Source organism: Hylobates moloch, unplaced genomic scaffold (genome assembly GCF_009828535.3).
Source record: "Hylobates moloch isolate HMO894 unplaced genomic scaffold, HMol_V3 SCAFFOLD_16, whole genome shotgun sequence".
Lineage (NCBI taxonomy): Eukaryota > Metazoa > Chordata > Mammalia > Primates > Hylobatidae > Hylobates > Hylobates moloch.
Window position 1 is genome coordinate 13,025,956 of NW_026652291.1, and position 15,733 is coordinate 13,041,688.

Genomic DNA, 15,733 nt, shown 5'->3' on the forward strand with positions numbered 1-15,733 from the left:
TTGCTGGGGGACACCCTGCTGTGTAGCTGTTGGCTGGCGCCTTGCCCTCCTTCAGCTCCCGCAGAAGGCTCTAAAAACTGCACAGGTTTCTTGGCGGCTCTTGGGTCTGGTCCTTGTGAAGACATCGTTAAGATGGCTTCACTGCTTTTCTTCAGCTTCACTACAATACCTGTGTAAGGGGACGTGTGGAGTGTGACATCCTCGGCAGCTCCCATATTCCAGCCTCCTTCCAGTGTATCTGCAGAGGCTGGAAAGCTAAAGGTGACATCTCCCAGAAGTTGAAGTTCTGGATTCAAATTAGGTCTCTGATTTGAAAAGCAGAATTGTAGTGAGGCTGGACCAACCACCTTCCTGCTACTGTCCAGCAGGGCTGGGGGATGCCGGGTTTTGCTACAGCATCAGCACACCCCTGTAAAGTTATTTTTAAAAGTCCCCCTTTTAGCATAAGGAGGCTTGTGTGGGCTTCTGTTGCTGGCATGTGCAGATCTGCTGGGTGGGCTTCCGTTGCCGGCATTCTTGTTCAGGACCCTGACACGTGGTCCTGGGCAGGTCTTTATCTCCCCACTCCCAGCATGTAGTATATTGGCCCAGCTGGAGGGGTGGCACGGAGTGGATTTCCAGGGCAGGTGGCCTGGATGCCTGGTTCTGTCTGGTCAAGACTGTCCCTTGGGCAAGCTGCTGGTCCTCTCTGGTTCTCAGTTTCCCACTTTGGAATATAAGAAGGCCAGTCTAAAAGTTCCCAAGATCCCTCTAGTATTCAGAGACTGTTTACTGCTAACCATAGAAAACTTAAAAGAATATTGCTTTCATTTTAATAAAAAATACTGAGCTTTCTTTTCTATGGTGCTCTATTTGGTCTTTTAAAAAACCCACTCATAGCCAAAAAGTAGAAACCACTCAAATGCCTATCAACTGATGAATGGATAAAATGTGGCATTCATGATCCATACAATGGAATATTCAGCCATAAAAAGGAATAAAGTATCAACACATAGTACAACGTGGAGGGACCTTGAAAACATCATGTTAGGTGAAGGAAGCCAGTCACAAAAGGCCACATATTGCATGATGCTCTTTATATGAAATATTCAGAATCGATAAGTCCAAAGACATAAGAAGTCGGTTAGTGGTTGCTAGGGGGTCAGGGAAGGTGGGAAGAGCAGTTATGGGTAAAGGGTGCCTTTTTGGGGTGTTGGAAATGTTCAGAAACTGATGTTGATGATGATTCCACCATTTTGTGAATACACTAAAAGCCACTGAATTGTACACTTTAAAGCTATGAATATTATGGTAAGTGAAAAAGACCTGTTATATGAAAAAATAAGGACACTCCGCCAGGTTTTGTTCTAATTTGTCTGAGAACTGATACCTCTGCGCGCACAGAGTGATTGAAAAGGAAGCTCCTTTAAAATTCTGACCTTGACTTATGAGACAGTCAGCCGAATGTGCAATTTCTCTGGTGGCTTCCGAGACCAAGGTAAGAACAAAATCATTTTCACTATAAAGTGCCGTGTGTCTCTGGGGGCCTGGAACAGACGAGAACTGTGTGTGGAACTGCACATGTCAATGAGCCCACAGCATCTCCAGTTCCTGCACTGCTGTCACCAACGTGCCGAGATGCTAAGAGGAAAGGACAGGAGGGTGGAGTGTTAGAGAGTTCCACTTCTGCAGTGCTGCCTTCTGAGCTTAAAAGGACCACAAAGACCTCTCTCCTCCCAACCAGTAGAGCCCTCTCAAGAGCTATTTACAACTGAAAAAGATGGGGGTGGATGGGGAGAAAAGCTCTAAAAGCTTCCCGAAATCTTCCAATTACCTGTTCTGGGTTTTGCTATAATAACAGAAGAGAAGGTTGGTGGTACCATCCAAGCCCTGAAGAGAGCATGTGAGATTCCAAAGGCCCTGAATTCAACCCAATTCAACACAGTTTACTCAACACACACACAAATTATTTGGCACCCTGCACACACACTAGAAGACACTAGCATCCCAGAGGAAACCAATTCCCTTACGAGCTCCCAAGAAAAAGAGGTGGCTCACACCTGTAATCCCAGCACTTTGGGAGGCCGAGGCGGGCGGATCACTTGAGGTCAGGAGTTCGAGACCAGCCTGGCCAACATGGTGAAACCTTGTCTCTACTAAAAATACAAAAATTAGCCGGGCATGGTGGTATGCATCTGTAATCCCAGCTACTCGGGAGGCTGAGGCAGGAGAATCGCTTGAACCCGGGAAGTGGAGGTTGCAGTGAGCCAAGATCGCGCCACTGCACTCCAGCCTGGAAGACAGGGTGAGAGTCTGTCTCAAAAAAAAATAAATAAATGAAAATAAAATAAAGCACCCTGTCTGGCCCAGAGTAAGTACTTAGTGCGTTTTACCTCCTGTTACTGTTCTAAGAACTTCCAAGGGCCTGGACTTTTGTGAAACACACACTTATCCCGTGGTTTCTTCACTGAGAGGAGCCAAATTGCATCGCAGGCCGAGGGTACATACCTAAGGCCATGTGCTGGCTTCATGACAACTCTGGGCTGGTGGTTTGGGACTCTGCTCCCGGCTGGACCAGATCTTGAGGGTATTCACAGCTTGGGAAGCACAGAGTGGAAAAGTGGCCCCCTGTACAATGGCTGTGTGACTCGGGAAGCCCCACAGCCTCTCTGAGCCTGTTTCCGCCTCTATAAATGAGGATAATATTCCTCCCTCACAAAGCAGCTGTGAAGATTAAATGAAAGTGCCTGGAATGAAGAGGCAGTACTCAGTGGATAGTGTCTGGTGCTCGGGGTAGACACCCGGCTCATTGCACCTGCAGAACTGCTGGGTGACCATGGGCAATCACTTAACCTCTCTGTGCTTCCCCTTCCTTCTCTGTAAAGTGGAGATAATAAGCATCCCTACCTCGTTCTGTGGCAAGGCATGAATGAGGGGATACACGTAAAGCTCTTGGAAAAGGGCATGGCACACAGATGCCCCGTGAGATCCTGCCATGAACTGAATCATTCCTCCCCCTACCCGCCTCTAAATTCATATGTTGCAGTCCTAACCCCCAATGTGACTGTATTTGGAGCTAGAGCTTTTAGGAGGTAATTAAGGTCCTAAGAGTGGGGTCCTAATTCAAAAGTGGCCTCAGAAGAAGAGTGAGATCTCTCTCCACATGCATGCACCAAACAAACAAACAAACAAGGCCACGTGAACAAAAAGGCAGCAGTCTACAAGTCAGGAAGAGGGACACAGAACCCAACCATGCTGGCACCCTGATCTCGGACTTGCAACCTCTAGAAATGTGAGAAAATACATTTCCGTTGTTTAAGCTGCTTCATCAGTGACATTCTGTTAGGATAGCCCTAGCTGACTAATATAAGAATTACACCATGGAATACTCTGCAGCCATAAAAAATGATGAGCTCATGTCCTTTGTAGGGACATGGATGACACTGGAAACCATCATTCTCAGTAAACTATCACAAGGACAAAAAACCAAACACCGCATGTTGTCACTCATAGGTGGGAACTGAACAGTGAGAACTCATGGACACAGGAAGGGGAACATCACACTCCGGGGACTGTTGTGGGGTGGGGGGAGGGGGGAGGGACAGCTTTAGGAAGATACACCTAATGCTAAACGACGAGTTAATGGGTGCAGCACACCAACATGGCACATGGATACATATGTAACAAACCTGCACATTGTGCACATGTACCCTAAAACTTTAAAGTATAATAATAATAATAATAATAATAAAAGAATTACAGAGCAATAAAAGAATTCCCCATTTCCTGCTTAGTGCCTGACGTATGGCGAGTCCCCAGTAGCTGTTTGTTGGCTGCTATAATAAAAGTGGCCACGAACGCCAGCGTCCTGGTAAGGACAATGTGATTCCTTACCGTTAAGGGGGCAGGAGAGAGTCCTGTTGGCGGGCCAGGGAGCAGCCTCAGCAGGCTCGCAAGATCCTCCAGACTAGGCGCCAGAACAAGCACACAAGCTGCACCAGGAGACTTTCCCAGCTGGGCTGCGGCTCAGGGTCATTGCCGACCGTTTCAGGGCGGTGCCAGCACTGCAGACCATGGTTACTATGGGAGAAAGCGCCTCTTCCTCTTTTTCCCCCCACTCACACCCACTCCTGGGAGGCCTAATTATCAGCCTCTGCGGTCTAAAGTGGGAAGAGTTTGCCTGTGTTGGGTGTCCACCTGTAAATCCACCATCAGGCCAGGTGGGCACCGAAGCTGGGTCCTGCTGATGCTGCTGGGCTCCACCCCAGCAATCCCAGCAACCCCTCACATGGGGTCAGCGCGCAGGGAGCAGGCTGTGGCCTCCCACCTCCCCACTTATCAGCTGTATGCTACGGGTGTGAGACAATGTATAAAGCACATCATGTGGTCATCTGCTCAGATTTGCTCTGTAAGCCCGGAAGCTCCCAGAGGGCAGGGACCATGGCTGTCCTGTTCCTACCTGATCCCTAAAGCCCAGAACAGAGCCTGGACCCTAACTGTTTACTGACTTAAGGGATCATCTTGTCTGCAAAGTGCCTGAAGCCCAGACCTGGCACAGAACAGGTGCCTGGTACATGGTCATTCCCTCTCCTTGAGCCCTGGAATGACTGATCGTCCCAGGCCCCCAGGATTCTGGAACCTAGGATCGTTCTAGAACACTGTAGTCCCAAAAGGAGAGGGTAACAGAAGCCACATGGTTAAAGCACACTAGGATTCACACTAACATTTGCTGAGCACCTACTGTGTGTCAGACACAGTGCACAGACCTTGACTAAAGTATCTGATTTGCTAGTCAGATCAATCCTGGGAGGTAGGTGCCATCACCCGCCACTTTGTGGATGAGGAATGGAGGTTTAGGGAGGTGAAGGAGCTTGCCCAGACTCACCCTGCTGGTGAGTGGCAGAACTGAGATTTGAACCCAGGACTTCTGGACTCCAGAGCCGGCCTCCCAGCTTGTCCTTCACACCACACAACAGCTGCACATCGGCACGGGGCTAGACTCATTCCTTGACACCCGAAGCTGTGCTGGTTCCGAGCTCACCAGCAGGGTGGCTTCTCCCTCTTCCCGCAGCCCCTGGCCCTGTGATTCCTTCCAGCGCCCCAGCTTTGGAAAATGCTAGCTGCATCCACCCCTAGGCAATACCCTCAAAGCCATCCCGCAGCCCCAGGCCACTGTGAAACCTGAACAAGGGGTGGGTGGGATGGGGTGAGGTGGGTGGTGGCAGGGCCAAGAGCTGGATACAGGGCATTTCTGTCGGGGGCGGAGTCTCACTGACTTGCTCCAATTTCCTGTTAACCTCTGCCTACCCCGGGCCTCAATTTTCCTAGGCAGCTGTACACACCTAAACGAGCAGCAGCTGTACAACTCCGTTCCCACCGCCTGCTCCTCATGGGTGAAAGGGAGGAAGGAGAAAAGGAAGCCATTTGTGGTTTCCAGGGACAACACCTGGAAACACATCCGCAGATGCACAAAGGAGGTTTCCCCTGGGATGCAGGAAGCTGAGGCCTGTTCCTGAGGGCAGGGAGGACACTCGCTCAGAGGAAGCATGCGGAACTTGGCTTAGGGATGCACTGAGCCCAGGGGAACAGCCTGGAGCCTCTGGCTTGAGGAAGAAGGCGGGCCCCTATATAGCAGGAAGTCCTGCCCCCAAGCAAGGGCAGAGCCCCTGAGAGGAGGACTCAGGGGTGCAGAGAACCTGGGAGCCGGGAGGACCCAGGAGCCATCTGGTTCCAGCCCTTGCAAGACAGCTGCATGCTAAGCCCCTGACCCTGGGAAGTGACCTGTCCAGAGGCCGCACAGCCACTTCTCTATGGAACAGCAGCTCCCAGTACAAGGACAAGGCGAAGGCGTGGCTGGTCCAGGGTCCTCCCTGCACAATCCTGTCAAACTCTGGGCTTAAGGAATGGGAAGATGAGGCATCCTCACCTATGGCTGACTTGCTTAGGTGAGGATGACCAAAAACGGCACATCCCTTCCCCTGGTTTTCCTGCAGCGCCTGGACAGTGGACAGCCTCGATACCAGGATTCAGGTGAAGTGGTCAGTGCAGGGCAGTGGTAGCTGTGGCCCCCTTAGGCCCCACATCTGCAAAATGGGTATTCTGCCACCCACTTCATGGGGTGGAGAAGGGGCACATAGAACTCTCCAGATGGCAAGTCGCTCCTCCTCGCCCCACCCCTCATAAGCTCGGCTGTTTCCTGGTTGCATCTCCCTCAATGCAGCCTGCTCTGGCACTCTGGCCCTCCCTGGCATCTGGTCTCCAGGCCCCAAAGAACCGAAATTCCTTCAGTGACTGCAGCTCTGACCTTTCTCCAGCCCCACGTGGACACAGGAGGGAAAGTGAGCTGGGGGTGCGGTAACTTGGGGCTGTAAGGGGTGGTCAGGGCTCGAATCATGGCCTGTGCCTGGACCTTCTGTGAATACAGGGCCCGTCCTGGTTCATCACCGTGAGCTGGTTCCCTGGGTGGACACACCGCCCTCCCAGCGCCCTGCCATGTAGAAATCTTCCCTCACTTGGTGCATCCAAACACGTAATCTGGGAAGGGGACCTGGGATCTGGAGACCACCCCTCCTGCTCTTCATGTCCCACACACAGCCCTGGTGGCTGAGTTCCAAGCATGGCGTGACCTCTCTCCCTACCAGCCAGACTGGCCGAGTAGGGCCCCTCTTCCCCACAGAGCACGTGGGCAGGTGTGCGGGCATGCCAGGGAAGCGTTTGAGACGGGCTGAGACACCAATCCCCTCGGCCTTTGGGTCAGCAGAGGAGGCCTGGGAGGCCTGAACCCCTGGGCTGGGCTCCTCTGTGACCCCAGTCAGGGAACACATTTTATTTTCTGAGTCTGCCCTTAATGTGAAGAAAGCCTGGGAGGTGTTGGCCAGCAATTCTGAACGCAGCCAGCTCCCAAGAAGCAAAGGGAGAGGGTTTGAAAATGCAGATCCCCAGGCCCTGCTCCAGGCTCTGGAATGTTCATGTTCAGAACCAGGCCTGTCATTTTGGGAAGAGCCCCTGGATAGCTGTGATGAGCACGCCCTGGAATCTCTCTAACCCAGAAACTCCAGGGAAGCTCCATGACCCTAAATGAAGCCTGCATGTTCATGCCAAACCATGAAATCAGGGGGCAGGGCACCCCAGCCTGCCAGGCCCACGCCACCTACTGCAGGCAGGTATTCCCATCAAGATGGGACAAGAGGCAGGACAGCCTCTGGCCCTCCAGAGTCACCTCAGTGAGCCTGATGTTAAACACAGAATTCTTTTCAGAAAACATCAAGTTCTGGACTTGAAAGTTCTGGAATCTTGCCTCCTTTCAGGATGGTGGACACCAGGAAAAATGCCTCCAAGAATGGGGCCAAACAGCTCAGGCCTTTGTTTCCCACTGAGGACTCCAGAGGACCTCACGGAAGGCTTAGTTAAAGATGAAGGCAGGCGGGGTGGGTCCTAGGATCCTCTCACACACGAATGCCTGGATTCATTTGACAGATACCTACTAAACCCCTACTATGTGGCCAGTCCTGGGTACTGGGGATGCAGATAAATGCAGTAGACAAAAGTACCTGCTTTGTGGAGCTGACAGTTTAAGCAGGGCAAGAGACACAAGAAAAGAGAAAATATTTTAAATGCGGTAGTCAGGGAAGGTCACAGTGAAAAGGTGACATTTAAGCAGAGACCTGAAGAAGGTGAGGAAGTGGGCACGTGGATACCTGGGGAAACTGCATTCCAGCAAAAGGCAGGTGCAAAGGTTCTGGGGCAGGTGCGCACCTGGTGTGTTCTAGGAATGACAGCGAGGAGGCCGCTGTGGCTGGAGCAGGGGCCAGGAGAGGGAGAACAGGAGCTGAGGTCAGCAGGAGTCGGCAGTCAGATGACACGGGGCCTCGCAGGTCAGACTCCAAGTGAGATGGGAGGACCCTGGAGGGCTTGCTGCAGAGCCTCAGTCTGATTGGACTTATTTATAGGTACGAGATATCTTCAAATACACAAGGTATGACTGTCTAAGGATCATTTGTGACCTTAGAATCTTCTATCCCAGCAAATAAAGAGATGCGCAGGCAAAATGGCCTGCTGCAAGGGCCAAGAGAGTGCAAGAATGTCCCTGAAAATAACACCGTGGACTGCTTTTCCTCAGCACAGAAGATCGACTGCCCTGAACATTTAAGTGTGGTCACTAGGGGTCACTGGTGCTCCCCAGGCCTCCAGCTGCCCGCTCTCTGGCCCGGGGCTCTTGCTGCACTTAGCAGTGCCCGCGCCCCACTGCAGCTCAACCCACAGTTCAGTACTGAGGCCAGATTCGCCTCCTGAGCATTCCAGTGACCTAATACCGACCCTTTGCACCAGCCCTCTGCCGCCCTTACAGGTCCATGCCTCCATCCTGAAGACCTGGGCTTGGTCCTAATGGAGCCCCCAAAAACATAGCCTGAGAGTCCAGCACCCCCAGAACTCACCCGGCATGGAGAAGGGGGACAGGAAGGCAGCCTCCACCGGCTCTGGCTCCGGCGGTGGTGGCTGTGGCGGCGGCTGCTGCTCCTGATTCTGCTGAGGGTCTTCGGCGTTTTCCACGGGAACATTCCCGTTCTCAATGTTCTCGTGTCTCCCGTTTTGAAGCGGCTTGCTGCCCACACCGTTGGCCGAGTTGATCAGTCTCTGCCGCTGTGTGGACAGGAGGCAAGATGGACGCCAAGGCGTGTGATAAAGCATCACGCTATTGCTATACGCTGGGTTCCTCACACGCATCCTGCTCTTACAGGTGCCTGGAACAACATCCCTGGGGACAGGTCTGCCTGAGAATCAGCCCCAGGACCTTGGAATCCTTCTATGTTTGGTCACTTCCATTTGCATGGTTACCAGGAAGCCTTTGAGGATTTATCAGAGGGCCTGGGCCACCCCTTCCTAGTGCCAGCTGGACAACCCAGCCCATGGCCCTGGTGACAGCCATCGTTCGGGGCCCTCCCTGGTGATGTTCAGAGCTGCCTGAAGACAGCCACAGGAAAGGCCTTGCATGCATTTTGTAATTTTTAATTTTTTAGGTGCATTATACAAAATGTACACTCACTGCTGGGTGTGGTGGCTCATGCTTGTAATCCCAGCACTTTGGGAGGCTGAGGTGGGTGGATCACTTGAGGTCAGGAGTTCAAGATCAACCTGGCCAACATGGTGAAACCCTGTCTCTACTAAAAATACAAAAACTAGCCGGGCGTGGTGGTAGGCCCCTGTAATCCCAGCTACTCAGGAGGCTGAGGCAGGAGAATCGCTTGAACCCGGGAGGCAGAGGTTGCAGTGAGCTGAGATCATGCCACCGTACTCCAGCCTGGGCAATAAGAGCAAGACTCTGTCCTACAAAAAAAAAAAAAAAAAAAAAAAAAGTACACTTATACTAAGTGCACAGATTAATGATGTTTTACATCAAGATGTACAACATTTCCAGCCCCTTCAAAGACTCCCCTCAGGCACTTTCCTAGTCTACATACCCCCACTCCAGAGGTAACCAAGGCAACCACTATACTGACTTTTGTAAACATTGATTAGTTTTTCCTGAACTTGAACTTCATATAAATGGATCCAAGTATTAATGTATATTTTATGACTGGCTTCTTTCAGACAACCAATAGCCATGAGATTCACCCAGCTTGTCGCATGAGTCAGCAGTTTGCTATTTTTCATGGCTGTGTAGTATTCTATTATATTGAATAACTCACGACATGGCTTTGCCTATTGATGGGCATTCAGATAGTTTCCCCTTTTCGGTTGTTATGAAGGCTGCAGCTATGCACATTTGTGTACATGTCTTTTGTGGACATACAGCCTTTCAGTGTGTGTCACTGAAATTTTTAGAGCTGAAAGCATCCTGTTCAATACCCTCACATGAAGTGGGCTAGTGGCTGATGTGAGATTGAAGCTCAGAATTCCTTCCTTCTGGACCCAGCTTCTCCAGCTCTCCATGCTGCCTTCCAGGGAGTTCAATCACAACATGGTGGAAGATAAAGTCTTCCCAGTAGCTTAGAACATTTAGGGCATAATAACCAGTATCTCAGCAACTTACCAAAACCTATTCCTTTCCCGGCTATATATGCCATGAAAAATATACTATAACACCCAATCTCTAAATCCTTCAAAGTTATTCAACCCTCCCCACCTTTAGCATCCAGTGGGTACAATTAATGCATGCATGAAAGACGGCCTGGATTCAGTCAAATTTCACTGATTCAAATTTCACTGAATTGGACCAAAATGATTCACAGTGATTCAAAGCTTTGGAAAGGTGTTTCCTTTTCTTAATATACTTTCTACAGAGAGGGCACAGTACACATTAAATCAAAGAGAAATGTTTACAATATAGAACCCGTAGGCACTGTGAAATATCGTTCTTGCATACAATCTATGTATTAACTACTAATTATCAGCGATCACAGTTTGAAGTCTACCAACCCATCTGCTTCTCAGAGTAAGGACTTAAAATTCCAAAATGCACACGTGCAACAAAGACTGGAAAAGTTGGTGAGCAACGACCCTATCTTTGCTATACTGTTTATACATTAAATAATATTAAAATCATTATCTCTGCAAATGAGAAATAAAAGCACCCCATTTAAACATAGCAAGAGTGAAAAGGAAGCCCCAGAGGTGACTGCTGCTCATTAGTGTCTTAGATTTCCTTCTGGAGTTGTTCTGTCCACAGAGAACAGATGTGAATTCATCTTTTTTGTTTTGCCCTAAATAACATTTTAAAGAAATAATCCATACTTCAGGCTGGCCTTTCTCCAATTAGTTCTACTCTAGTGCCTGACAAAATACTTAGTGAAATATCTCAGGCAAGGTATTCCATTGCTGCAGGCTTTAAAATACCTCTTCAAAGGATAATTTGCTGCCTGTGGCTGATGGACGGGCTTCTGGAGGCCCCAGGGCATCCTTCCTTAAACAGGTGCAGTGATCAATGGCACCAGGAAGAGCCCTAACAAGCCAAGGCCTCCTGCATCCAAGGCTGCTCACTTTTATGGTCCTTCAAGCAAACTCACCTCATTAATGATGATCCTGCTGGCCATCCGTAGTCGGGTCCTGGGTCCAAACTTATTGGTGATCATGATTCGTAAGCCTGCTTCGGGGAAGGTGAACTTGGGAGGGCTGGAGCTCATGATCTCATCCACCATCACCACGGGGTTCTTGCCATACTGTGGCTTCTCCTTCACTATTGAGCGCAATACCGTGATTAGTGCTGATCTCTCTGAGGACAACACCCAAGTGCAGGGGCCACTGCCTTCCCCTCGCCTTGTGAGCTGCCCTAGGCTGTGGTCCTGGCAGCTGGCAGCCACCGGGAAGTCTGGATGCCTGGCTTCAACTCCTCATGCCAGGCAAAGTGGGTCACTGGCTTTGAAACACCTGCTGACCTAGCGTGTGAAGCCCAGTGGGTCCCCTTGCTCCAGGACCACTCATGGGCAATTGGTGCTCTTCTCCCCTCTCTTCTGGGGCCCAGTCTTGGCTAATTACAAGGGTCTTTCAGTTCCTTATCTAAGCCTTACCAGGGCAGCCAACCTACAATACAGACAGGGGCCTACCACTTTTCACCCATGACTATGAGGGGACCCTTCTTTCCCCCATTTACAGAGGCTCAGATGAAATTTTGCAAATTGACAAGGCGTCCCTGGGGTGGAAAATGTTGCAGAGCAGCGGGCAATGGCTCTGAACTTCCTATGAGGCCACCTGCTCTGTCTGCAGGAGAGAATGCTTGTAACTTTGTTCTTTATAGTGGGCAAGTAGTGAGGTCAAAGATTGACATCATGGGACCTAGACAGGCAACTGAGACCCAGGAGAGGAGCCTGCTTGTTTAAGGGTGCACGGTGAGCCGCTGGCTGAGCCCAGTGACTATAAACCCTGACACCCTCCGGAGGGAGGCTGGTCTCTCTGACCCTTTCCTTCCCCTCACAATGGGCAGGAATAAAACTTCCTATCCCCAGACCTCTCTTTCTTGCCATCTTCATAAACCTGAACTGTGCCGGTATCCTTGGGAATTTGACATTTGACTCCAGATCCCTAGGAGGGTCTACTTACAAAACCGCTCATGAACACAGCATGCAGAAGCAGGCAGAGTGTTCCCCTCCAAAGGGCTACAAAAATGGATATGACTGTCCCTCTGCACTGGTTACCAGTTCCTGGCGTGTCCTTTATGGGTTATAGGGTAACCACGGAATAGGTCCGGAGAGGAAACCCGTGCAAGAGTTAATAGCACAAAAATGCACAAATGCACACCAGACACACACACTCCTCACCAAACAGGCAGCAAGGCTCAGCAGACAGGAGGCATGTGGGTTAGAAAACAAAGCCAGGAGAACATGCATTCATCAGAGACGGACGCTAACCTCTGACGAGGCGCGCAGCGCGTCGGTGGGCTGGGCTTATGGTTGGTTGTTTTGCTTGAAATGCATGTGTTATCGCATGGATGAAAGCTGACTACTTACAATTTAGAAGAGGAGGAGAATTAAGGAGACAAAGGCCAACAGAGACTGCCAGAGACGATTAGCGTGCGGTGGGTGCCGAGAGTCTGAGGCAGCACTCTTGGTGGTGGCGAAGACACCAGGGGTTATGTGCTGGAGAGTGTTAGTAGCGGGCTCCTTCTATGGGGAGCTTCAACCCTCGGGGCCTCTGGCCTTTGGGACGACTCCTGTCCTGGCTGATTCGATGGCTCTGCTTCCACTCTGAGGAGCAGGAGCCCCCCCCACAGCTCGTGCCCTCAGCCCCTCACTGCTGCATAAAAGCTCAAATCCCTCCCTGCTCAGAAGCCTCCATCCCAGAGGGAGGTGGAACCCACAGAAACCGCAGCTTCAGGCTCCATCCTACAGAACCAGCCCCATGCCAGGTACTGCTGGAGGAACAACTGGGCTCAGAAGGAGGCAGCCTGGAGCCTGTGAAACAAGAGCCAGGCCTCCCCCTTCTCCAATTCCAGGAGTCCCACTTTCTTCCGCACTCTCTAGGTAGTTTTCTCCCTTGGCCCTTATCTAAATGCATTCACTCTGATAAAAGCCATAGGAAGATGGGATTATCCTTCCTTCTCCAGGATGCCTGGCTCCCAGGACACCTCGTCCTGGTGTCCCCTGACTAACGACAGAACAAGGGGGTGTGCCCATACCCAGAGGGGCTGCCCAGAAAAGAACTCAATGACAGCACATTCTCCCAGCAGTTCAGCCCAAGGCCACGCATCACCCCCAACTCTCCGCACTCCAAACCAAGGCTGCGCCCAGGGCCAGGGCAGCCTGGAAGGGTCCACAGTGTGCCTCCAGGGCGAGGCCGGCAGGCAGGTGGCCCAGGCTGTGTTGTTCAAGGCCACCTGAGAAGCACCAGGAGGCTGCTTTGGCGAGCTGAGCCAAACAGGCTTTAAGAACGTCTCAGTACTCAAACGCCTTTTATCAGTGCGGTGGGGAAAAGGCTTTCTCCCCACTTTCCCCATCAAGAAGCTGGAAGATAAAACTTTGGGTTTTCTACAGGAAACACAAAAACTGAGAACAGTTCGATGGGGCCTGAGAGAGAGTGTGTGCTCTTGAAGGATCTCCCAGCCAGCAACCCGTGCATTCCTTTGGGTGGGGTGACCACACAGCGACCTGCTTGGAGCTGGGCACAGGGAAACCCCAATGTCATCTCCAGCCAAAAGATTCCATGGCACCGCCCTTAGGAAAGGAAAAGCCCCAAAGCCCTGGCCTCCGCAGTCCCACCCAGGGTGTTACTGGGGGCTCCTTCCTCCTGCTTCAGTCAAGTCTACGCAGGGGACAGTGCAGAACAGTGACTCACACATGGCCCTCTGGGAGCCTCTTATGATGGGGCAGTAAAAGTGGGGTGAAGAAATCCCCACGTCTGCCTCTCCAGGTCTTCCTTTTCTCCAATTCCAGGCATCCAGGCCTGTACCCCACTTCCCTCCACACTCTCTGAGGACTGTTTTCTCCCTTGGCCCTATTCTAAATGCATTCCCTCTGATAAAAGCTGCAGGAAGACGGGATTCTCTGTCCTTCCCCAGTGCTTGAGGGCAGTCCTGTGTCTAATCTTCCAGTTTGCCAGGAAATGTCCTGGACTTAAAGAGATTTGGGAGAAAATAAACTTGCAAGGAAGTGCTACTGTCACAGGCACAGAGTGATGGAGACAGTCACAGCAGTGCCAGAAAAGGCACTATGTAGGCGGCGGCCTCTGGGAGCCTGGGTTGCCCCGGGAAGGTGAGGAGCTGAGGCCCCCATGCTGTGAGTGAGGAATGTTTCCTGCAGGGTCCTGGGAGGTCTCCTGGGTCGGCCACAGGGTGGTGGGTGGCTCTTGGATGGGCATCTCCCACTGGCCTGAGTGACTCAGCACACAATACTTCTCTTCTTCACCATGAAGGCCCAGAGAACCCAGAAGCACCACGTATACGACAGGGCAGCAACCAGCCTCTGTCCTGCCAGCCTGTGTGTGAGGACCAGGCTGTGTGTGGGGACCGTCTCGGGGCCGCTGCGTCCATAGAGCTAAAATTCGACACAGCAGCCCTCATGGCTCCTTCCCCTTCTGAGGGTGTCCTGGAAACGGGCTTCCCCTGGGGTAGCCTGCTCAGCATTATGAAACACGACACATAAACCAAACTCCATGCTCATCAGCTCCTCAGCTCTGTCCTTTGTGGGTGGGCCTCAGCAGCCAGGCTGTGGCCTGGACCCCACCCCGCCACCCTAGCAGGTTTCCTCCTTCTATACGGAGAGACTCCTCCCTCTTGGGGGTTACCTGAGACAGGGCAGAACAGACTCCCAAGATGCACATGGGAGGAAGCCCCTGCCCTCATCGGCTCCAGGATGATGACTGGAGAAGGGGCCCAGAAATACAGATTCTGCCCCCCAGATGTCCCAGACACATCGGAGACCACTGCATCCCACCACTAACATCACAAAAGAGTTCACCTAAAAGAGGAGGTGATTAGCCCCAGGCCATGGAGAATCGGGGGGAAAGAGCCCCCAGACACCAGTGCAAGGCGCTCACCTGGTGAAGGCCTTGCCCAACACTGTGGGTGGAGGTCAGACCTGTTTTTCCATACCGATTGCAAGAACCAGCCCCTGCTCTCTCACTGGTCTGGGCTAGAGTGAACGCTCTCTCCTTCCTGGCAGCTGCCCCAACAAAGGGAGCCGCCTGGTCATTGGTCTTGGATTATTCAGGTTTCCAAGGAAGCCATCAGTCAGGCCCAGATGATTCAGAGAATTCGGTAAGACATGACAGGAGATGGCTCTGGAGGCCCAGACCCCCAGTTCCCGGACAAGGGGGCCAAAGAGCCGTGGGGGAACGAGGCTGCTGCCCCAGGGGAAGGGGCTCCCCGGTGGGGCTGTCTGAGGCTGGCCTGGGGATGCCTGCTCAGCTTCGTGTCTGCCTTTCCCGGCCTTGTTCTTCCTCCGGGCAACAGTTCCCAGCCCGAGAACCGGTGCTTTGTCCAGAGCCATTCTCCATCCAGGACTGGGTCTGGCATTTGAGAAACTGCAGGGAGGCACAGGCTGGCTCTGCTGCCCCAGCTCCTCAGCTGCCTGTGGTGGGCCCTTACATGGGTCAGGGACACCACTGCATTCTGAAGAGCCAAACAAGCTGTACGTCTTCCCCAGAAGGTGTGGGAAAGCGCCCAGAAACGTGGCTGTGGTTTTTCTCTTTCCTGGTGTACTTCCCTCCACCCCTGCCCCACCTAAGCAAACCCCATCTCCCATACTGACTGTCCCTCCTCACTTAGGGCACCTGTGGTCAAAGGTAAGAGAGTGACAATTTAAAGGGGGGACATTGTGAGAGGGTG

The 15,733-nt window shown here is 51.9% G+C and overlaps 1 protein-coding gene across 2 annotated transcripts in view; it reads right to left on the reverse strand.

The window, feature by feature from the left end:
• SLC24A4 (solute carrier family 24 member 4) overlaps positions 1-15,733 on the reverse strand; it is a 176,624-nt gene that overhangs the window by 34,216 nt on the left and 126,675 nt on the right. For both annotated transcript variants that reach the window (XM_032180014.3, XM_032180015.2), the window contains exons 11-12: positions 10,983-11,152; positions 8,415-8,619 (exon numbers count right to left, since the gene is read on the reverse strand). In XM_032180014.3, the coding sequence (XP_032035905.1) occupies positions 8,415-8,619; positions 10,983-11,152 (375 nt within the window). The remainder of the gene's footprint in view (positions 1-8,414; positions 8,620-10,982; positions 11,153-15,733) is intronic.